Source organism: Lithobates pipiens, unplaced genomic scaffold, assembly GCF_037356315.1.
Source record: "Lithobates pipiens isolate NorthernLeopardFrog02 unplaced genomic scaffold, aLitPip1_a1.2 Scaffold_1, whole genome shotgun sequence".
NCBI classification, from domain to species: Eukaryota; Metazoa; Chordata; class Amphibia; order Anura; family Ranidae; genus Lithobates; species Lithobates pipiens.
Window position 1 is genome coordinate 102911171 of NW_027507685.1, and position 23494 is coordinate 102934664.

Sequence of the window (23494 nt, forward strand, 5' to 3'; positions counted from 1 at the left end):
CTGTTTTTTCCAACTGTTATGGGGAAGTAGGCTGAACCTGATCAAACGCAATGTAACTTACCTGTCTAGGCGGGAGGGTGGCCTAGGAATGGTCAACCCAATTGTTTTCTTTTCTCTGCTGTTTTTAAAGAACAATCTTGGTAACATGCTAGCAGAGAACCCGCCGGGATGGGTGGGTATTTTTCAATCTTGTTTTAGGCCTTTTCTGCGATGCTGGGAAGATGACGGGCCAGTGAAAAGTCTGAGAGTCCGACATGGCAAGCTCCCAGCTTATGTTGCCCCACGTGTCTGAAAATACTTCGGCAGTGGCAGGTGACAGTGGAGGATATCAAGTCGCTCCCCAGGAAGCTTCTGGAGAAGAGGATTTTGGGCTCTGCTTTCAGTGTGTTACTGGCCTTAAGGTATTGCCCAGGCTCTGTAATGAGGGAAGGGTTGTGTTTAATCAATTTAGAAAGAATTCCCTTAAAGTTTAGGGATCAAGCCTGGCTCGTTTTCCATGGAAGGCTCTATGTGAGAGGGAACTTAAAGCATCGCCCTGTGGATGATCGGGATTGTCCTAGAACGGAGTGTGTTGGTAAAGTGGAGTCTATGGACCACTTTTTGCTCCAGTGTCCCTTTAACATAGAGGTGTATAAAAGGGTGGGGAGGGCTCTAGGCATCCCCTTTTTCTATCGCATGAGTTATGCGGAGTGGGTGTATGGGGCATTCCCGACTCACTGGGATTTTGATTTGGATACACTGTTTTTAGTTAGTATAGTTGTCCGTTACTTCACATGGAATGCACGGTGCCAGATTACCCTGCGGAAGAAAGTCCTCTCTGTTGAGGTGGTGGTGCACGATATTCTGGGTGAGGTTGTGAAAATTTGGGGTCTTGAGAAGGGCAGGGAGCCTCGGGCAGTCTGGATAAGGGCGTAGAGGAATATCAGACCTGCCTTTGGTGCCCATCTCTGGGTGAGGAGCTCTTTTCTTTTTCTGTTTCTTTCACTCCTTTAGTGACAGGTCACCTAGGGTTTAGGGGTGCACCGCAAGGTTGTGGACCCTACGGCTGACTGCTACAGACAGGGGACAGATCCCACTGGGGTTAGAGCGTAAGATTCCCTGGGGCGCGGAGTCTAAGAGACAGCAGGTGTTCATCAGCGCCTCTGGTGGTGAGGATGGACTTGGCTGCAACTGGCTCCAGGTCGCGACCCCCAGGGCCAGCTCACACCCACAGTAGGCAACAGGAGGATAGGGATGGTGAGGGACAAAGCCAAGGTCAGGGCCACAAGCAGACAAGAATAGTCGGGTACATGCCAAAAGGTCAGGATCACAGGCAAACAGGGATAGTCAAGACACGCCAAAGTTGGTAACAGAAACCAGTAGCAGAGCACACGGCAGGAAACAGGAAGCTAACACACAAAGGTTGATCAGCAGGATAGGCTAGCAGTGCACAGGTTAATATAGAGTTGTCTGATAGGAGCTAGGGTAGAGCCATGCCAGAGGATGGATTATAAAAGCAGTCAGGTGAGGCTCAGCTGGTCTCTAGAAATGAACACATGCAGACAGGTAAGCAGACGAACTCTATTGCATAACCATGACATTTAGCTTTTGTTGGTTTAGTATCTTCTTTTTGAAGAAGGGCTGCATGCATAATGGGTGCGGGATTGTTTCTTAACCTCACAAGTTTGATGTCTGGTGTAGTGGTGTGAGTCGTAATAGGATTTATGTTTTTGCTGTAAAGCCTTTTTTTTTTAGAGCAGATTTGCCGTTTTCATTTATGTATATTTATATATAGTGATTTTATGCTTATTGATTGCAAGACTTTTAATAAAGAAAAATTGGGAAGAATGCTCCTTATATTGGTGATTACTGGAAACTTTCCTAGTTATGCAACTTACAATGTCCCTTCAAATAAAAGAAATGTAGTAACAGGGTGTTAGTACTGGGGGTACAATGCAATTATATTTTCGAAGGTGTTCAATTTTTTCATGCTTGACATGTTCAATTAATTTGTTGATCATATAGATTGTAAAGATTATTTAATGTAGATGCCTCCGAGTCTTTATATTTTTCCCAGGTGCAACGGTAAATGTGAATGAATGAATGAATGAATGAAATACTTATATAGCGCACAATGCGAACTGAATCGCCTCTAGGCGCTGAACTAGGTGAACATTTTAAGGAATGTTAGAAAGTTTGTGTTATTTTAAGGAAATCAGCAGATTTGTTTTGTCTTTTCAGATGAACCCAGCAGGTGCTATTACCACGATGGCGATGGAGTCTGTGAAGAATTCGAGAGGATGACCAGCATTAAAGACTGCGGGGTCTACACTCCGAATGGCTTTGTGGACCAGTGGGCTTCAAATGTTACAGTTTCACATCATGATGAAGATTGCCCAGGATGGGTAGTCAGTGGCCAGCCTGCAGCCACCCAGGTAGGAATATATAGGATGTTCTTGTACTGTTCTTGATGATACTTGTTTCATTGACCTAAGAACATAATACTGAATTTGCATGGTACTTTGTATTTCTAGGATGCTCTCACCATTTGATTAAAATATCTGATTGCCCTTGTGGGACTATCAAGAATTTATTTTTTCCCCACTAGAGCATAATTGGACCATACTTTGTAGGGGTTTTGTTTTGTCTTCCTCTGGATCAACCTCGAGGGTTCTGTATATGGATTGGATTTCTATTGGTTGAACTAGATCAGGCATTCTCAACCAGATTTCCGTGGAACCCTGGGGTTCCTCTAAAGGTTGCTAGGAGTTCCTTGAGCTGTGGCTGATGAACCACCTATTTGATGATGCCTACAGAGTTCAAGGTTCAGCACTGCTTAGCAAAGCCAACAGCATGACACCAAATATCTTTTTAGCTGTCTTTAAGGGTGGCAATCTGAACACCACTTTAAAGTGGTTGTAAAGTCAGTTTTTTTTTACTTTTACCTATAGGAAAGCCTATAATAAGGCTTAGCCGTAGGTAAAAAAAAAATCTCCTAAACCTGTATGGTTTAGGAGATATTCCCCTCGCAATTCGCCGCTGACTGCAGCGGCGCATGCGCACAGGGGATTCTGGGCTGGAAGCCTGGCAGACGCCGCACCCTGCCGGGAATAAATCTCCTGCGCAGGTGCGCGGGAGTGACGATATCGCGGCTTCGGCCACTCACAGCGCCGGAGCAGTGATACCCAGAAGAAATGCAGAGGGAACATGTCAGCTCCCTCGGCGTGGATGGGGCCTCGTTCTAAGGTAAGTATTTCATAATGAGCTAGTATGCAGTGCATACTAGCTCATTATGCCTTTTCCTTTGCAGGTGAGTAAAAAAATAAAAAAATTCAGCAGGTTTACAACCGCTTTAAGGAGGACATTCTTCCTATTGACCACCAATATAAGGAGCTATTGAGACCTGATGATTTGGTTTTAGTAAGGGTTCCTTGAGACATGAGAATTATTTTTGGGGTTCCTCTAGGGTTAAAAGGTTGAGAAAGCCTGAACTAGATGGTGTTTTTTTAACCCATAGAACGATGTAGCTCAACTCCAGGTGCCACCCATCTTTAAGCTCTTCAATATATTGCTTGAAAAAATAGGGGAAGGGATTGTTGACCTGGGTGAACTGGGTTCTTTTTTTGTGCCCCTGCGCTCGCCCTTTGCGGGATTTTTTAGCGACCATACTCCAGTACAGATTACAGTCATGAAAAAAGTAGTCCTTATTGTGCTCCAGAAAACATGTAGACAAAATCTCCATTCCACTATTACATTGCATATTTGGTATCCAATGGATTCAATGAGTCATAGGTCTATATCAGTAAATGCATTTATATGAGGACTCTAATGGGTGCTAGAGGTTGGTGGGTGTCACGCTTACTCTTAGCGTTGGTGGTCAGGCACTATAACTGGCTCTGTGTTTTTCTTCAATTCCCATAAGGCAAGCGGGCTCACTGGTACTCGGTTGCCCCCAGATCTTTTACACTAAGCCAGTGGTCTCCAAACTGCGGCCTTTGGGCTGGATGTGGCCTTCTGCCTTGCCTCTCTCCAGCCCTAGGGGCACAATTCGTTTCACAACTGACAATAATGTTAGGGCATCATCCCTCCCCTTGACACCAGTGGTGGGGCACTCTACCTCCCACAGACACCAATGATGATGTGCCATTTCTACTCAATAAAACCAATGATGGGGCTTTTTCTACTCCCACTGGCCATAGTCTAAACCCCTCATTTATTACTGTACTGTCCCCAGCCCCAGTGCCCGACTTGTCACCTGACCTGATCCAATCAGGTGCCATCTGCTCACCTTTTTAATCTGGGCTGGTCTGGTGTGGTGAGTGGTTGAGCGCCGGTCTTTATTCTCTGGTCCAGGCTTGGGGGGGGGGGGGGGGCTCAGATAGTCGGGTGGCTAGGGCCACGGGCGGGAGGAGGAGAAGTCGGGCAATGCCTTGCGGGAGTCGGAATGGACGGCCAGCACTGCAGAATGCCGCCGCCTGCCGAGGTCACTGAAGACTGGAGGAACACAGGGAAGATGCTCTGGCTGCTCTCTCTGGGTGCTGCTGCCGCGACCAGAGAAGGGGAGGAGGTGGGTAGACTTGGAGCGCAGGGCAGCACTGGGTAAAGGCCTTGCTCCTCTCTGCCTCGCTCTGAGACTCAGCGAATGTGACATCTCTGGTTGCTAGACTCCAGGTGGGGCGGCCCTAGCAACCAACCAGTTTGGCAATCTTCTATTAGGGTGGCTATGTGTCCTCATTTCATTCCGGGACACTGTATTGTCCTGGAATAAAGGTGCCCAGGACACGGGACACAAATGCAAATTGCGGAAACAATCCCGGGCTATCCAGAACATGTGGGCACCCTACCACAGGTTAGGCAATAGGGATATACAGAAAATATATATATATAGTGTTGATTCCTCATTCCTGGTAGTTCTTTTCTTACATTCTAATAAAAAAAAAAGTTCCTGTCTTTGATTTTCGGGCAAAAGTCCATCTCCTGGATTCAGTTTTCATATCATAGGACATATTTAGGAAGCTTAAAAGAAAAGAAAAAAAGCATTTTCATTTCACCGGACTTTGACAAAATTCTGCTTCCTTTTGATCATTTTTTTTTTGGGTTAATTTATCATGGACTGAAGTTTAGCCATCAAAGTGATAATTTACTGAAGTCTGGCCAGGCGGAAATATTTTACCATCACTAGCAGAATCTAAATTGAAAAACAGAGTAAGAGGAACTTGTAGAGGGTTTCCTAAGTCATCTGAAATATGTGCTTGCCGATGAGGACAGGAAGAGAGGATGCAAGCTAAGAGCATGGCAGGGTGAGATGACACAGTTGAGGACTTGAAGGCCAAACCACAGGAGACTGGTGGCCAAGAGTAGGGATGAGCCGAACACCCCCCGGTTCGGTTCGCACCAGAACTTTCGAACGGACCCCGCGTTCGTAACGAACGTTAGAACCCCATTGAAGTCTATGGGACTCGAACGTTCGAAATGGAAAGTGCTAATTTTAACGGCTGATATGCAAGATACTGTCCTAAAAAGGGTTTGGGGACCTGACTCCTGCCTCAGGGGACATGGGTCAATGCAATAAAAAGTTTTAAAAGCGGCCGTTTTGGCGGGAACACTGATTTTAATGACGATTAAAGTGAAAAAAAAAATGAAATATTCCTTTAAATATGGTGCCTGGGGGGTGTCTGTAGTATGCCTGTGAAGTGCCACGTGTTTCCCGTGTTTAGAACAGTCCCTGCACAAAATGACATTAAACGGAAATAACACCATTTAAAACTGCTTGCGGTTTTAATGTTATATCTGGTTCCTGCAATATGGTTGAAAATCATTGAGAAAAATGGCATGGGTAGCCCTCCCTGCCCATTACCAGCCTATTTGGGTCTTGTACGCATATTAAGGGGAACCCCGTACCCATATTAAAAAAAGGAAATGTGTGTGGCCCCCAGGCCCTATATACTCAGAACAGCAGTATACAGGTGGTGCAAACAAGACAGGGACTGTGTAGGTTTGTTGTGTTAAGTTGAATCTGTTTGTAATTTTCAACTGGTACATTTTTAAAGTGTAGCTCCAGTCAAAAAAACTATTTTTAAGCTTTTTGGAAAACATAGGGAAGGGTTATCACCCCTGTATAATTAGTTTTGTCGTCCATCTTTTTTCATCTCACTTGCTGTTGTCTCCTTCCGTTTGCAAGTAGGAGATGTTTGTAAATTGGATGTTTGAAAGTAGGGGCCTGCCCTATATGCTCTGCAGAAATGGCGGAACAAGGTGTTGGTTTTGCCACAACATTGTAAGCCCTCAAAGTGACTCTTGGTGGGCGCTGGAGCGCCCTGCTGTGAACGATTATATCAAGAATTGTAATTACCTTTGGTGGTTGTGGTGCTGGTGCCACCACACTATAAGTCCTCACCGTTACTCTGGGTGGGCACAGGAAGGGGCCCTCCTGTGAAATATTATATCAAGAATTGTAATTACATGTCCCTGTTAAACAGGGGCAGAAAAATTGGGCCTTAGGCACTGGTGCCATCACACTGCAACCTCTGCCATATACTCTAGTTTTATTGCAGGAATTAGCCCTGCTGCAAAGCATTGCATCAAAAATTGTACTTAAACGCCCCTGTTAAACAGGGGCAGAAAAATTGGGCCTTAGGCACTGGTGCCATCACACTGCAACCTCTGCCATATACTCTAGTTTTATTGCAGGAATTAGCCCTGCTGCAAAGCATTGCATCAAAAATTGTACTTAAACGCCCCTGTTAAACAGGGGCAGAAAAATTGGGCCTTAGGCACTGGTGCCATCACACTGCAACCTCTGCCATATACTCTAGTTTTATTGCAGAAATTAGCCCTGCTGCAAAGCATTGCATCAAAAATTGTACTTAAACGCCCCTGTTAAACAGGGGCAGAAAAATTGGGCCTTAGGCACTGGTGCCATCACACTGCAACCTCTGCCATATACTGTAGTTTTATTGCAGGAATTAGCCCTGCTGCAAAGCATTGCATCAAAAATTGTACTTAAACGCCCCTGTTAAACAGGGGCAGAAAAATTGGGCTGCTGGCATCACCCAGAACCAAAAATGTTCTTCCAACATATCAGCGGAGGAGGAAGAGGATAGACAATCAACATAACAGGACAGTCACTCAGCATCAGCATAGGCAGTCTTGAAGGGATGTGGTATTTCAAAAAAAATTATTCGGTTACATCAGCTTCAGGTGCTTGGTAGCTGTGGGTGATCCAAGACTGATTCATCTTGATGAAGGTCAGTCGATCAACTGATTCGGTGGACAGGCGCACCCTGTGATCGGTAACGAAGCCACCAGCAGCACTGAAGGTGCGTTCCGAAAGAACGCTGGATGCAGGACAGGCCAGTAGCTCAATTGCATACTGTGCAAGCTCTGGCCAGTGATCCATCCTCAAGACCCAGTAAGCCAGAGGATTTTCAGTGGGAAAGCTGTCCAAGTCTGACCTTGCCCCTAGGTATTCCTGCACCATGTAAATTAGACGCTGGCGATGGGTGCTGGAACCAATCATACCTTGGGGCTGCGGACTAAAAAATTGTCTGAAAGCATCAGTCAGACGGCCACCTTCTCCACCGCTCCTTCTGACTGATGCCTCAGCAACACGTTGTCCAGGACCAGGAGTTTGTGACCTCCCAGTCTCTGGGAACGCGTTGCACAGAGCTTTCTGCAAGGCCTCCCGGAGATGTCTCATCCTCTGCTCCCTCTGCGATGGCAAGATAAGGTCGGCAACCTTACCCTTGTACCGTGGATCAAGGAGAGTGGCCAGCCAGTAATGGTCCCTCTCCTTGATCCGAAGAATACGAGGATCCTTCCGCAGGCTTTGCAGGATCAGGGAGGCCATGCAGCGTAGGTTAGCTGAGGCATTCGGTCCGGAGTCCTCTGGGTCACTAAGGACAACATGATCCGCAGCTACCTCCTCCCAGCCACGTACAAGTCCATGTGTTTCTTGGGACTGTAAATCATCCCTATAAGACTGCTGCTGCTGCTGCTGCTGCTGCTGCTGATGCTGAGTGCCAGCCTCCACCTCCATGCTGACACAATCATCCTCCTCCTCCTCTTCCTCCTCCTCACCCTCTTCCTGTGTGATGGGTGGCACAGCAGGAACACTGTCTGGATAAAGGGGGCCTTGAGAGGCAAGGAAGTCCTCCTCTTCCTGCCTCTGTTCTGCCTCAAGTGCCCTGTCCATTATTCCGCGCAGCGTATGCTCCAAGAGGTGGACAAGAGGTACAGTGTCACTGATGCATGCACTGTCACTGCTCACCATCCTTGTGGCCTCCTCAAACGGAGACAGGACAGTGCATGCATCCCTGATCATGCCCCACTGGCGTGGTGAGAAAAAACCAAGCTCCCCTGACCCTGTCCTGGTGCCGTAGTCGCACAGGTACTCATTGATGGCCCTCTGCTGCATGTGCAGCCGCTGCAGCATGGCCAATGTTGAGTTCCATCTGGTGGGCATGTCACATATAAGGCGGTTCTTGGGCAGGTTCAACTCCTTTTGGAGCTCAGCCAGCCGAGCACAGGCATTAAATGATCGGCGGAAATGCACACAGACTCTCCTGGCCTGTTTCAGGACATCCTGTAAGCCGGGGTACCTGCCCAAGAACCGCTGCACCACCAGGTTAAGGACGTGAGCTACACAGGGCACATGGGTCAGTTGTCCCTGTCGGAGGGCGGAGAGGAGGTTGGTGCCATTGTCGCAAACCACCATTCCTGGCTTAAGCTGGCGTGGCGTCAACCACCTCTCGGCCTGCCCCTGCAGAGCTGACAAAACATCCGCCCCAGTGTGGCTCCTGTCCCCCAAACAAACCAGCGCAAGCACGGCATGGCATCGTTTTGCCTGCGTACTTGCGTAGCCCCTGCAACGCCTACGGAGCACCGCTGGTTCTGAGGACAGTGCACTGGAAGAGGCCATGGAGGAAGACGAAGAGGAGGGGGTGGAGGAGAGAGGTGTGTCACAACCAATAGTAGCATTTTGGAGGCGTGGTGGCGGAACAACCTCCAACACTACTGCACCTTGTCCTGCATCCTTCCCAGCAGCCAGAAGAGTGACCCAATGGGCCGTGAAAGACAGGTAACGTCCCTGTCCATGCCTGATGGACCATGAGTCAGCGGTAATATGCACCTTACCGCTGACCGCCCTGTCCAGCGAGGCAAGGACATTGCCTTCCACATGCCGGTAGAGAGCTGGAATCGCCTTCCGTGAGAAAAAGTGGCGTTTGGGGACCTGCCACTGAGGAACCGCACATTGTACAAACTCACGGAAGGGGGCCGAGTCTACCAACTGAAAAGGCAGCAGTTGAAGTGCTAGCAATTTAGCCAAGCTAGCATTCAACCGCTGGGCATGTGGATGGCTGGGAGTAAATTTCTTCCGCCGGTCCAGCAGCTGGGGCAGGGACATTTGCCTGCTATAATCGGACGTGGATGTACCACTAGCAGAGTTCCCGGAAGCACTTGGCTGTGACACACCTAATTCTACACCTTCATTCCTCTCAGAGCAGGTTTCAGAGAGGACTGAAGGTCTAGTGGGGTTGGAGATGCCAGCTGATGAGGAGCAAGGAGAGGTCCGCTTTGTTCTTTGGTGTGGGTCTTTGAGGTATGCTTGCCAATGAGCTGCATGGCAGGTCAACATATGTCTGGTCAAGCATGTGGTGCCCAAGCGGCTGATGTTTTGGCCACGTGAGATACGCTTGAGACATATGTTGCAAATAGCAGCGGTGCGATCTGATGCACTCGTCTCGAAAAAGGCCCACACCAAAGAACTTTTAGAATAACGCGCAGAGGAAGCGCTCTGCGCAGGCGGAGCTCTGCGGTGTGATTCAGTTGGTGTGCTGCCCCTAAGCTGGCCCCCGGAGGGCATCCTGCCTCGTTGGACATGTGCCTCCTCCTCCTCCTCCTCCCTCCTTCCAGGCACCCACGTGGAGTCAGTGCCCTCATCATCCCCTCCCTCTTCATCGCTGTAGCAAACCTGGCAGTATGCTGCAGCTTGTGGAACATGACTGCCAGATTGCTGTGCTTCTTGAGCATCCTCTCTCTCTGCGCTCACGCTACTGCCTTCCTCTAGCTGAGTGTCATCATCAGAGCCCACCAAACACTGGGCATCCTCCTGGAGCATGTACCCAACACTGTGCTCAAAGAGTTCAGGAGACTCCTCAGGAGGACGTGGTGGGTCTAGGGAAGGAGTCACTGATGATGACATTGAGAGGAGGGACGACGATGTGTTGGCAGCTGCTTTTCTACTACCCTGAGACTGGGTGAGAGAGGATGAGGAGGATGAAGAGGGCTTGGTCATCCACTCTACCAAGTCGTTGGCATGTTGCGGTTCAACATGTCCAGCTGCAGAAAAGAAGGACAAGCATGTCCCATGTCCACGTGCTGATGACAATGCACCGCGTCCACGACCAGCACTGTTGTCTCTAGACACAGAGCCTGCTTGCCCTCTTTTATCGGCTCGCGCCTGTCTGCCTCTCCTTGCTGGCCTTCCAGACATGGTAATGGCCTGAAGGGAGTTGGGTAAAACAGTAGTTGGGTAGTTTATATTGTGCTGGAGGCACACAACACCCACTAACTCCTGCAGATGCCTTTTTTATAGAACAGCAGAGTTAAAGGGGTATATACAGATGTATACTGTGCTGTGCTGGAAGCACACACAACTTCCAATAACTCCTGCAGATGACAATCGGGCCCAAATAGAGAACAGCTATGTAGGTGGATTATAGCGGTATGTACTGGGTACAGAGCACGCACACAGCACGCACTATCTCCTGAGTGACACTACTGACTGCAAGCTCTATTGTTAAAGATGGACCACTAGCTATATAGGTGAGGTGAATATCACGGTGTATACTGCGGTCAGGGCACGCAGACAATAACCAGAAAACAGCAGAGTTAAAGGGGTATATACAGATGTATACTGTGCTGTGCTGGAAGCACACACAACTTCCAATAACTCCTGCAGATGACAATCGGGCTCAAATAGAGAACAGCTATGTAGGTGTATATAGTGGTATGTACTGGGTACAGAGCACGCAGACAGCACGCACTAACACTACTGACTGCAAGCTCTATTATTAAAGCTAGATCACTAGCTATATAGGTGAGGTGAATATAGTGGTGTATACTGCGGTCAGGACACAGACAGTAACCACTACACAAGAGCAAGATAGTAAATCAGCCAAAAACGATTGGTGTGTAACTGTGTTGAAGGTACACAGAACACCCACTGCTTCAGACGCCAACACACTGCACGAGGCTGCCTTAATGGCGGCCTTATATAGTGTGGGGCGTGCACTACACAGCCTGAGCTATGATTGGCCACAGGCAGGATGCCTGTGGCCAACCATGGCTCTCCTCGCTGCTGGCGCTGCGATTGGCCAAGCATGCGGGGTCACAGTGCATGCTTGGCCAATCGTGAGACAGCAATGCATTGCGCCATCGCAGTGCATTGTGGGCCACACGAATTTTGCCGCGAACGGCCCAAACGTTCGGAATTCGGCGAACGCACGAACGACCGATGTTCGAGTCGAACATGCGTTCGACTCGAACACGAAGCTCATCCCTAGCCAAAAGCCAGGGGAACGTGGTGGCCATGCCATGTGGGAGAGGCAGATGTGGGGGGAAATGGTGGAGCAGAGGCCATGGAAAGGGGGGGTTAGCTGCAGTCCTAGTAGTATAAAGGTTGGGGCAAAGAACTCTGAAATAGCTTGCTTTATATCAAAATGTTGACCTTTTGGAGAACATTATCTCGGCAGTGCTTTTGAGTAGGGATGAACCGAGTGATGATGTCAAAACTGATTTTACTGCTAACTTTTGCTGTATCAAAAAACTCCACATTTGTTTTTGCTTTTTTTGTTTTTTATTTTATTTATGGGTATAGATTATGAGTTGGGTTAATGGGTATAAAAAGATAAAATGGAAGGGAGGCCCAAGATATATCTGGACCTATAGTAGGGGAAGATAAGAATTAAAACACGGAGGGATGAAAAGCGATAGATAAGCAGAGCGGATAAGAGATATATATATATATATATATATATATATATATATATATATATATATATATATATATATATATATATATATATATATATATATATATATATTGAAGGATACAAGTGAAGGTAGAATAATTATGTTCAATCTGCAAAATGTTAAGAAAACAATAGAACATGTTGCATTGGATATAAGTTATAATTCTGTAAGACATGCTGTCTATTTTGTTTCTCATGATCACAGTCCCCCTTTATGTCCTGTGTGGTATAAATAAAGAAAGTGAAAAAAAAAAAACTACACATTTTGTTAAAGGAAGCTGCTTGGAGGAAGACTGTTAGAAAAAAAAAATCTTTTTAATTTTTTTTTTTTTTTTTTTTAATTTCTGATTTTATTTTTGGAGAGCAATTTATTTAGAGTACTTCCATTTTTTTCAAAGTGTTCTTTGTATTTTTTTTTTTTTTTTTTATCTTTTGATTTGATACTTGTTCATTATTTGTGTATTGACACTTTGTTTTATATATTTATTTATTACAGTCTGTTTTATTTTCCATTAAAACAGTGGTTCCAGACGGCAGCCTGGTGGCCAGATGTGGCCCTTTGCTTGCCTTTATTTGGCCCTTGAGGCAATGTCCCTCCCACTGATTTGAGGCACTATTCTTCCCTCTGAATCCAATGATGGGGCACTATTCTACTCACTGATACCAATGATGGGGCACTATTCCTCCCACTGATACCAATGATGGGGCAAATTTCTCTCACTGATCCCAATGATAGGGCAATGATAGAAAACAAATGCATTTCAGCCTTCAGGCCTTAGTCATGGCTCAAGGCCTGATGGTCGAAACGCGTTAGGTTTCTTTTTGACTGTTGTTCACATGCAATAATGAAACAATGTTTTAGCTGACTTCCATGGCACCAGCCTTTCTCCTTTTTTTGCATGGACTATATGGAGGCTTACAGAGACTTTACAGGCTGTGATTTTGAGGCTCATCCGGAATTGCACAGGAAGTAGTAGCTCGAATGCACTTGTTCCAGCTCCAGCAACAGGCTTTGATTGACGACCTCAGCTGTGCATGTTTCCATGAAAATGCACATTTGCACTTTATAATTGTATAATATATTTGTATAACACATTTGTACTATATTATTATATTTGAACAGCAGTCAAAAAGGAATCCAATGTGTTTCAGGCTTCAGGACCTAGTCGTGGTTCAAGGCCTGATGGACGAAACGCGTTGGATTTCTTTTTGACTGTTGTTCACATGCAATAATGAAACAATGTTTTAGCCGACTTCCATGGCACCAGCATTTCTCCTTTTTTGCATGGACTATATGGAGGCTTACAGAGACTTCGCAGGCTGTGGTTTTGAGGCTCACTAGGCATTGCACTTGTTCCAGCTCCAGCAACAGGCTGTGATTGACAACCTCAGCTGTGCATGTTTCCATGAGAATGCACATTTATTTTCACTTTTTTTTCACAATTGTATAGCACATTTGTACTATATTATTATATTTGAACAGCAGTCAAAAAGAAATCCAACATGTTTTGGCCTTCAGGCCTTAGTTGTTACGCAAGGCCTGATGAACAAAAAACTTGTTGGCTTTCTTTTTGACTGTTGTTCACATGCAATAATGAAACAATGTTTTAGCTGACTTCCATGGCACCAGCCTTCCTACTTTTTTTGTGTGCTGGAGCTCCTTTCCCCCCCATCCCCCCGGATCTCTTGGATTTGGCATACGTGTCAAAAGTGACTCATCCAGATAGTAGAGGAAAGAGACCGCAGACAGAAATTACAATTTAAGTGTACAATATAGAAGGAAGTGCTTTGTTAATTTTTCAATTCAGCGGTTTACAACCATTTCAAAGATCCAAGCATTCCAATAAAACATTTGCATCTTTATTAACTTGTTAGCTAATGAAAGGTTTCCCTTTAAAACTGGAATTATCAATGGCTCTCGCAATACAATGCTCTACCACTGATATTCTGCCGAAAAATTGAGACCTTCTATTTAAATTTTCCCTTCGGTCCCCATTCACGAATCCCCAACCAACAACTAACCAAAGGAATCTCGAGTGTTTTGTGATCTGCAGGTTAGTTGTTGGGTTTGTTGTGTTGTAGCAACAACCCTTTAATGAAGTGAGAATGAAAAGGAAAATCTTGCTGTCTTATGGATGAGCCGTCATCCATGCATAAATAGGGGCGAAGCTTTTCTGTATTCCGGGCCGTAGTACAGTGACAAGAAATAAAGGGAAAACCAGGATATGCAGGCTTGTAAAATTCCTTAATAAGCCTCACTTGGGACACATATTAAAGGGCAGATTCTGACAGAAAAAAAAAGTAGTGAAAAGTCTAATAGCAGGAAATTGTGCTAGTCACGAACGTTGCCAAAGGATGTTTGAGTCTTGCCTTGTTCTTTGAAAATGTTAATGCTAAAAACATCCAATATAGTTCACATGTTTAAGGTTAGCTGAATGAACAAAATGGTAATATTTTTCTTTTGTAAATCACAGAAAGAGTAATGGTAATGGGGAACGTCCTCCATATATTCACATTAAAAAGTCTTTCCAGACTAGGTCTCATGGTACTCATGAATGCCCCTCACGTTGGTTTTCAGTGGAAAGAATGCCCCTGCATTGGTGGTCATTGAAAAGGAGGTCCCCCACATTGGTGGCCAATGGGAAGAATTCTCCTTACGTTGGTGATCAGTGGGAAGAATGCCCATTAAATGAGTGGTCATTGGGAAGAATGTCCCTTAAATTGGTGATCGGTGGGAAGAATGTCCTTTACATTGGTGATCAATGGGAAGAACACTCCCTTACTTATTGTGGTCAATGAGAAGAATGCTCCTTACATTAGAACTCAATGGGAAGAATTTCCCTTACATTGATGGTCAGTGAGAAGAATGTCCCTTACATTGGTGATCAGTGGGAAGAATGCCCTTTTTTTGGTCAGTGAGAGGAATTTTTCTAACATTAGTGGTCAGTTGGAAGAATTTCCCCTACATTGGTGGTCAGAAGGAAGAATGCCTCTTACATTGGTGGTCCAGTGGGAAGAATACCCCTTACATTGGTGGTCATTGGGAAGAATGCCCCTTATATTGGTGGTCAGAGGAAAGAATGTCCTTTACATTGGTGGTCAGTGAGAACAAGGCCCCTTACATTTGTGATCAGTGGGAAGAATGTTCCTTACATTGGTGATCAGTGGGAAGAATGTTCCTTACATTGGTGATCAGTGGGAAGAATGTTCCTTACATTGGTGATCAGTGGGAAGAATGTTCCTTACATTGGTGATTAGTGGAATGAATGTTCCTTACATTGGTGATTAGTGGAATGAATGTTCCTTACATTGGTGATCAGTGGAATGAATGTTCCTTACATTGGTGATCAGTGGAATGAATGCCCATTGCATTGGTGATCAGCGAGAAGAAAGTCGCTTATATTGGTGGTCAATAGGAAGATCTCACCCTATACAGTGGTTGTCAGAATGCCACCCTTACAGATAGCTTTGAAAATAATACTGCTGGCTTTGCTAAGTGATGTCAGCCTGGAACCATGCAAACATCACCAAATGGGAGGTTAATCAGCCAGAGCTCAATGAACCCCTGGCAGCCGTGGAGGAACCCTATGGTTCCATATAAACCCTGTTTGAGAATCACTGCTGTAGGCTATGCTCCAGATTTAAAGTGATGCTTGCCAGCAGTGGGTCGAGATCAACTTGTACCTAAAGTAAAAATGCCAATGTGCACCCTTCCCAGCCCCCCGCAAAGATGGATTGTGCTTTGAACATCTTCACATGCAGTGGCCACCGCAAATTGACTGCCTTTGTCCAATGGCCCTACATTCATGGACCAAGCTTTTGTTAGCCTTTAGCCCCAAAGTGAAAATGTTATTCTATAATTTGTCTCTTTTCTAAATGTTCCAAACTGATGTTAGCGGGGCCAAACATTGAGCTAATGCAAATTTTAAAAGTTTCCAACCACTGATCCCACCATCAAATACCAGAGACTGAAATGGTCAGAGGTTTGATCTAAGGACTAGAGAAGATTCAAAGTATTGAAATAGTTTTGCTCTCTCTAGATTTTCCTTTAGACGATAAAAAAAAACTAATGTTTGATGGAAAGAGTTACGGTAGTCAAATTTTGTACCATACATTTTTGCAAAATATAAAAAGTGGAGTTAAATTGATGCAATTTATTTTCTATTTCAATAGACTTGGAAGACAAGCTTTAGAAACACAATGAAATTTGTTTCGCGGGTATATAGAAAGAGAGGGGAGTATTTTTGTAACATTGGAATTGTCATGCAATGACTGTGCTCAGTCAGAAATGATGGGTCTGATTTGGTAATGGAGGAATGTTCACTAAACTTAGTGAGTAAAGAAAACCCACGTTCTTCACTTTGAACACCCAATCCGATTAAAGTGAAAACGCCTTTTTTTTGTGGACAGTTAGGTGTGACCTGCCAGAGAACACAATGTGGACAGTAGGGGGAGCTCTACTAAGTAAAATAGTGTGGACAGTGTGGGGGGAGGAGCGGGGGGTTGTCAACCAGTAAAAATAGTTTGGACAGTGAGGAAAAAGCTGCTAGATAATATAGTAGGGGCAGTGGGGAGAGAACCACAGAATATAGTATGGGCAGTGTTGGGAGAGTTGCCAGAGTACAAGTACATAATGTGGACAGTGGAGGGGGGTAAGTGACTGCCACAGAAAATAGTGTAGACAGTTGGGGATGGGGGGGGGGGGACTGCAGAGAGTATAATGTGAACAGTGAGGAGAGATGCTAGGGAACATAGTGTGGACAGTGGTGGGGGAGGTCAACTGCTGGAGAAATTGTTAGAGAGGTGGGGAGTGGCGGGGGACAGAGAGTTTAGTGTGGACAGTGGGGATAAGTCTGTTAGGGAACATAGTCTGGACAATGGCCGAGAGTGCTGTCAGAGAACATAGTGTGGACAATGGCAAGAGAGCTATCAGAGAACATAGCGTGGACAATGGTGAGAGAGCTATCAGAGAACATAGCGTGGACAATGGTGAGAGAGCTATCAGAGAACATAGCGTGGACAGTGGGGGGTGGGGGGGTGGGGTGACTGCTGGAGAAAATAGCATAGGTGGGGAGGGGACAGAGAACATAGTGTGGACAGTTGGAATAGAGCTGCCAGAGAACATAGTGTAGACAATTGGGGAAGAGCTGCCAGAGAATATAGAGTGGACAGTGGGGGGAGAGCAACCAAAAAACAGTGTGGAGAGTGGGGGGAGACCAATCAGAGAACAAAGTGTGGGGAGTGTGGAGTGGGGGTAGCTACCAGAGAATATATATTGATATAGTGTGGACATTGGGGTAGAGCTACCAGAGAACATAGTGTGGACAGCGCGGGGTAGTCTACCAGAGAATATAGTGTGGACATTGGGGGGAGAGCTACGAGAGAACATAGTGTGGACAGTGAGGGGAGACCAATCAGAGAATATAATGTGGACAGTGGGGGGAGAGCTACCAGAGAACATAGTGTGGACAGCGCGGGGTAGTCTACCAGAGAATATAGTGTGGACATTGGGGGGAGAGCTACGAGAGAACATAGTGTGGACAGTAGGCTTGTGCAATTCGTTTCGTAACAAATCGAAATTCGGCCGAATTTTGCATCTTTCGGACATTCGGATGCATCCGAATGTCCGAATAAAAAAATAACAAATTACAACGAATACGAAAGAAATATAACGAATGAATTTGAATGAATTCGACATGATTCGAAATGATTTCAACCACATTCGAAATGATTTCAACATGATTCGACATTATTTCAACTGCATTCGAAAATATTTTGTGACCCGACTTTAGGGCCATGTATCTCGGGGTCACTTGGTGCTAGACACTTCAAATTTGGATATGTTGTAGTGCTAGTATTATTGTGTTTGCATACCAAATTTGGGGTTTATAGCTATAAGTGACCCCGAGATATATGGCCCCAAATTCGGATCGCAAAATGTTATTAGAGCAGAGAATGACATTTTGCGACCCGATTTTGGGGCCACATATCTCGGGGTCACTTATAGCTAGAAACCCCAAATTTGGTATGCAAACACAATAGTACTAGCACTACAACATATCCAAATTTGGAGTTTCTAGCACCAAGTGACCCCGAGATATATGGCTCTAAATTCAGGTCACAAAATATTTTCGAATGTGGTTGAAATAATGTCGAATCATGTTGAAATCATTTCGAATCCGGTAGAAATATTTTTGAATTTGGTTGAAATATTTTCGAATGTGGCCGATTTTTCGAATTCGGTAGAAAACTAAACGAAATCCGAAAACGAGGAGATGGTGAACTTCCAAAACACATGGTGTGGGTGGCAGCACATATGGAATGGATAGTGGAGCATTGCCAGAGAACATAGTACAGATAGTACAGACATAGTACAGACAGGGAGGGGGAGCGCAGTGAGAGAAGACACTACAGACACTGTGGAGAAGACTCTGGTAGAAGCTAGGGCAGATACTACAGAAAGAGTTAGGGCATTTAGAGTGGTTGGTGTGGACACTTACAGTAAGTTAGAACAGTGTTTGTAGAGAATGTGAAGCAATGATCCTACTGAGACAATAGTGGGTGTGGGCTCCCCGTCAACCAGAAGCCCTGAGCAGGATGCTGTCACAGCAGTGGTAGTAAGTCACTGGAGGTTTGGCTCAGCTGAACACTCATTACTAAGTTCAGCTGCTCGCTAAACTCCTGAATAACAGAGAAACCTGCAGTTCATCCATAGAGAGCACAAGACTCTTGATACACTTTGAACACAGTGCAGAGATGTCTCCCATAGTATTTCCTCCTCTGGTCAAATGTTCTTAGGCTATAGTGTTAGGCTACTTTCTCTAATGGTCAAATGTTCTTTAACTCTTCTGGTCGAATTTTCTTAGGAAATGTTACATGCTCTCTGCGAAAAGGCCACAAATAAACATTTTACACTTATTACAAACATTAGGGGGATTATTGTACTAAGACAAGTGGCTTCCAGCAGCATTGATGTATTATGGGACATAATAAAAGTCAAAGCTGCCTTCACAAGAATGTTAACATTCCAGATGTATCATGGATATTTCAGTTCATCAGTTTGAGAATCAGTAATTATGTAATCCACTTATTTTCCAGGTTTGCCAAACCAAGGTGTCGAAATTAAGTAAAACCGTATCCCAGTATGCTTGGTATCCATGCAAGGCCAAATCGGATGAAATTAATTTCTGGTTAAAGGTAAGTGGAGTTATTGAAGTATTTAACACACTTAAATCCTGTAGATCTAAATCCACATTTTAGATTTAATTTTGGATTAAGTAGGCATTTGGGTAAAACCCCTGCCACTTTTTTGTGTTGCTATCTGTGGCCTATGGTGGAGATTTTCCTTTACTTCTTAGATAGTTGTTACCGGAGCAAGTGCTACCATTGGAAGATCTCCCTTGTCCTTGGTTATCACCATATAGTAGTACTCTAGATCAGAGGTCTTCAAACTGTGGCTCGGTGGCCGAATGTGGCCCTATGCTTGCCTTTATCTGGCCCTCGGGCACTATTCCTCCAACTGATACAAGGTGCTATTCCACCCACTGATGCCAACAGTGGGGCATAATTCCTGCCACTGACAAAAATGGTAAGAGATAGCCTGGCCGTCACACACCCCACCCAGCCCGAGTGGTTCTCAAAGGAAAGCAGATAAAAGCAGCCTCAGCTCAATTCATCCAGACCACAACTTTTGTCCCGCCCTTGGGGCTTAATCATGGAAGACGACAACTCAGGTTACAAAAATAGGTTACTATTTCTCCCAATGACACCAATGACAGGGGCACTATTCCTTCGCTGATACCAAAGATGGGTCACTATTCCCCCCACTGATACCAATGATGGGCACTATTCCTACCACTGACACCAATGATGGGCACTATTCCTACCACTGACACCAATGATGGGACACTATTCCTCCCACTGACACCAATGATGGGACACTATTCCTCCCACTGACACCAATGATGGGGCTCTAGTCCTCCCACTAATACCAATGATGGGACACAATTCCTCCCACAGATACCAATGATGGGACACTATTCCTTCACAGATACCAATGATGGGACACTATTCCTTCACAGATACCAATGATGGGACACTATTCCTTCACAGATACCAATGATGGGACACTATTCCTTCACAGATACCAATGATGGGACACTATTCCTTCACAGATACCAATGATGGGACACTATTCCTTCACAGATACCAATGATGGGGCACTATTCCTCCCACTGATACCAATGATGTAGCTCTATTCCTCCCACTGACACCAATGATGGGGCACTATTCCTCCCACTGACACCAATGATGGGGCACTATTCCTCCCACTGACACCAATGATGGGGCACTATTCCTCCCACTGACACCAATGATGGGGCACTATTCCTCCCACTGACACCAATAATGGGGCACTATTCCTCCCACTGACACCAATGATGGGGCACTATTCCTCCCACTGACACCAATGATGGGGCACTATTCCTCCCACTGACACCAATGATGGGGCACTATTCCTCCCACTGACACCAATGATGGGACACTATTTCTCCCACTGACACCAACGATGGGACACTATTCCTTCCACTGATACCAATGATGGGCCACTATTCCTCCCACTGATACCAATGATGGGGCACCATTCCTCCCACTGATACCAATGATGGGGCACCATTCCTCCCACTGATACCAATGATGGGGTACCATTCCTCCCACTGATACCAATGATGGGGCACTATTCCTCCCACTGACAACAATGATGGGACACCATTCCTCCCACTGACACCAATGATGGGACACCATTCCTCCCACTGACACCAATGATGGGACACTATTCTTCCCACTGATGCCAACTACCAATGATAGGCACTATTCCTATTAGAAATAAAAATGCCCAAACGAAAAAAAAAAGCACAGGTAAACTGCAGTATATTAAATATTGCATTTGGGTCTAGTTACTCTTTAACATTCTGTTACAGCTTGAAAAATTGGTCGGTAATAATTTTTCTATATTAAGCTGTCTTTAATTTCCAAATTCAAACAGGCCCAGTTTTCTCAGCATGCTGTTGTTGCTGCCGTGGTGGTTCATTTGGTAACCGATGGGACAACTTACAGTTACGAGAAGCCAGAGACCATCAGTGTTCAGCTTATCGATGTCAAGGAACAGATGCATGACCTTGGTAAAGTCTTCTCTGTTACTAAGTATTTAAACAGCCTTTTTGATAACATTGCAGCTGCGCTTGGCTATCTTCACAGGAGTTAGATTACGTTTTATTCTGTATTTTTTTGTTTAGAATTTTACTTCTCACCATTGTTGTGGATTTTTGGTCATTGCCACCACCACAGGTGTTTATTAATACCCATGTGTGAGCACTTCTCTCTACAGGAAAGTGCTGAAGACATACACGTCAGCAGATGTATTTATACTCTACTACGGCACCTTACCAGTACATTATTTATTCACCCCTTCCTGCCTGCAACTACGGAAGGGGGTGAAGGTCTACAATCTGTGCAAGAATGTTCCCCCAGCATGATGCTCCATGCCAAGGTCATATTAATAAATACTCCACTGTTTGGCTCTTGGTCTTGGCTGTCAAAGTCCGCTGGGGTCCCACTATCCATAAGGAACCAATCAAATGGATTCCTCATCATGTGATCACTATGTCAACTCTGACGTAATGGTCACATGTAGGCTGGAGGCTCAAATGACAAAAATGAAGGTCTTCAGATGAGCATTATTATTATTCCGGGCCGAAAATGTATGCAACACGTTACATACTGTATATTCACATAGTTCTTTTTCTTTAAGGAGCTTACAATCTAAGGTTCTCATCTCACATACATACATTGTACATACTAGGGCCAATATACACTCACCGGCCACTCTATTAGGCCCACCTTGTAAGTACCGGGTTGGACCCCCTTTTGCCGTCATTCTTCGTGCAATAGATTCAACAAGGTGTTGGAAACATTCCTTCGAGATTTTGGTCCATAGTGACATGATAGCATCACGCAGTTGCTCGTTCCACCACATCCCAAAGGTGCTCTATTGGATTGAGATCTGGTGAGTGTGGAGGCCATTGGAGTACAGTGACCTCATTGTCCAATGGTGAGATGATTGGAGCTTTGTGACATGGCTGTCAGGCTAGGAGCAGATAACAGGTAACAGTTCAGGTGTGCTGATTATACAAAGAGTTCAAAGCACAGACCATGAGCAGGTCTAAGCAGAGCAGGTCAGCTGGGACTTGTAGTTCACCGCTGCATTTGAAGGTAGATGATTGCTGGACTTTGTAGTTCACTGCTGTAGACGAGGGTAGATGATTGCTGGACCTTGTAGTTCACTGCTGTAGATGAGGGTAGATGATTGCTGGACCTTGTAGTTCACTGCTGCAGATGAGGGTACTATAGTAGAATCAGGCAAAGCGTAGTCTAGGCAAGCTGGGTCATACACAGGTAGATCAGATTCCAAACAGTGCCGAATCAGAAGCGAGCAAGGAGGGTCAAACAAGCCGGGTCATACACGAAAAACATAGAGCAAATATCAGCTGGATCAAACACAAGTGTAAACTCTAACACGAGCACTGACTGAATTCTGATACAGGTGATTTAAAGGTGAGCTGGCCAATCACTGTTGTTTCCCAGACAAAGGCTGTGTCAGGTGAGTTGTGCTGGGTCCTAAAGGGATTCTAGTACTGACAATGGCACATTATCCTGCTGGAAGGAGCCATTAGAAGAGTAGTAGTCATAAAGGGATGGACATGGTCAGCAGAAAAACTCAGGTAGGCTGCGGCATTTAAACCATGCTCAATTAATACTAAGGGACCCAAAGTGTGCCAAGAAAATATCCTCCACACCATTACACCCCCACCACCAGCCTGAACCGTTGATACAAGATAGGATGGATCCATTCTTTCATGTTGTTTACGCCAGATTTTTACCCTACCATCTGAAGGTCACAGCTGAAATCGAGACTTATCAGACCAGGCAAAGTTTTCCAAGGTTCTATTGTCCAATTTTGGTGAGCCTGTGTGAATTCTAGCCTCATTTTCCTGTTCTTAGCTGACAGGAGTGGCACCCAGTTTGGTCTGCTGTAGTCCATCTGCTTCAGGGTTCGATGTTTTGTGCATTCAGAGATGGTATTCTGCATAACGTTTTTGAGTTACTGTTGCCTTTCTATCATCTTGAACCGGTCTGCCCATTCTTCTCTGACCTTTTACAAGGCATTTTTGTCCACACAACTGCCACTCACTGGATATTTTCTCTTTTTTGGACCTCTATCTTTCTGTGTGAAAATCTCAGTAGATCAGCACCAAAAACCCTGCTCCATTCAAAGTCACTTAAAACCCCTTTCTTCCCCATTCTGATGCTCAATTTGAACTTCAGCAATCTGTCTTCACCACGCCTCGATGCCTAAATGCATTGGGTTGCTGCCATGTGATTGGCTGATTAGCAATTTTTGTTACCAAGCAACCGAACAGGTG

At 45.3% G+C, this 23494-nt stretch overlaps 1 protein-coding gene across 2 annotated transcripts in view; it reads left to right on the forward strand.

Annotated features, from left to right (window-relative positions):
• PAPPA (pappalysin 1) overlaps positions 1-23494 on the forward strand; it is a 418033-nt gene that overhangs the window by 317979 nt on the left and 76560 nt on the right. For both annotated transcript variants that reach the window (XR_013270192.1, XM_077467932.1), the window contains exons 10-12: positions 2221-2414; positions 19113-19211; positions 21058-21193. Coding sequence is in view for 1 of the 2 variants with exons in the window: in XM_077467932.1 (XP_077324058.1) it covers positions 2221-2414; positions 19113-19211; positions 21058-21193 (429 nt within the window). In the remaining variant the exon portion in view is untranslated. The remainder of the gene's footprint in view (positions 1-2220; positions 2415-19112; positions 19212-21057; positions 21194-23494) is intronic.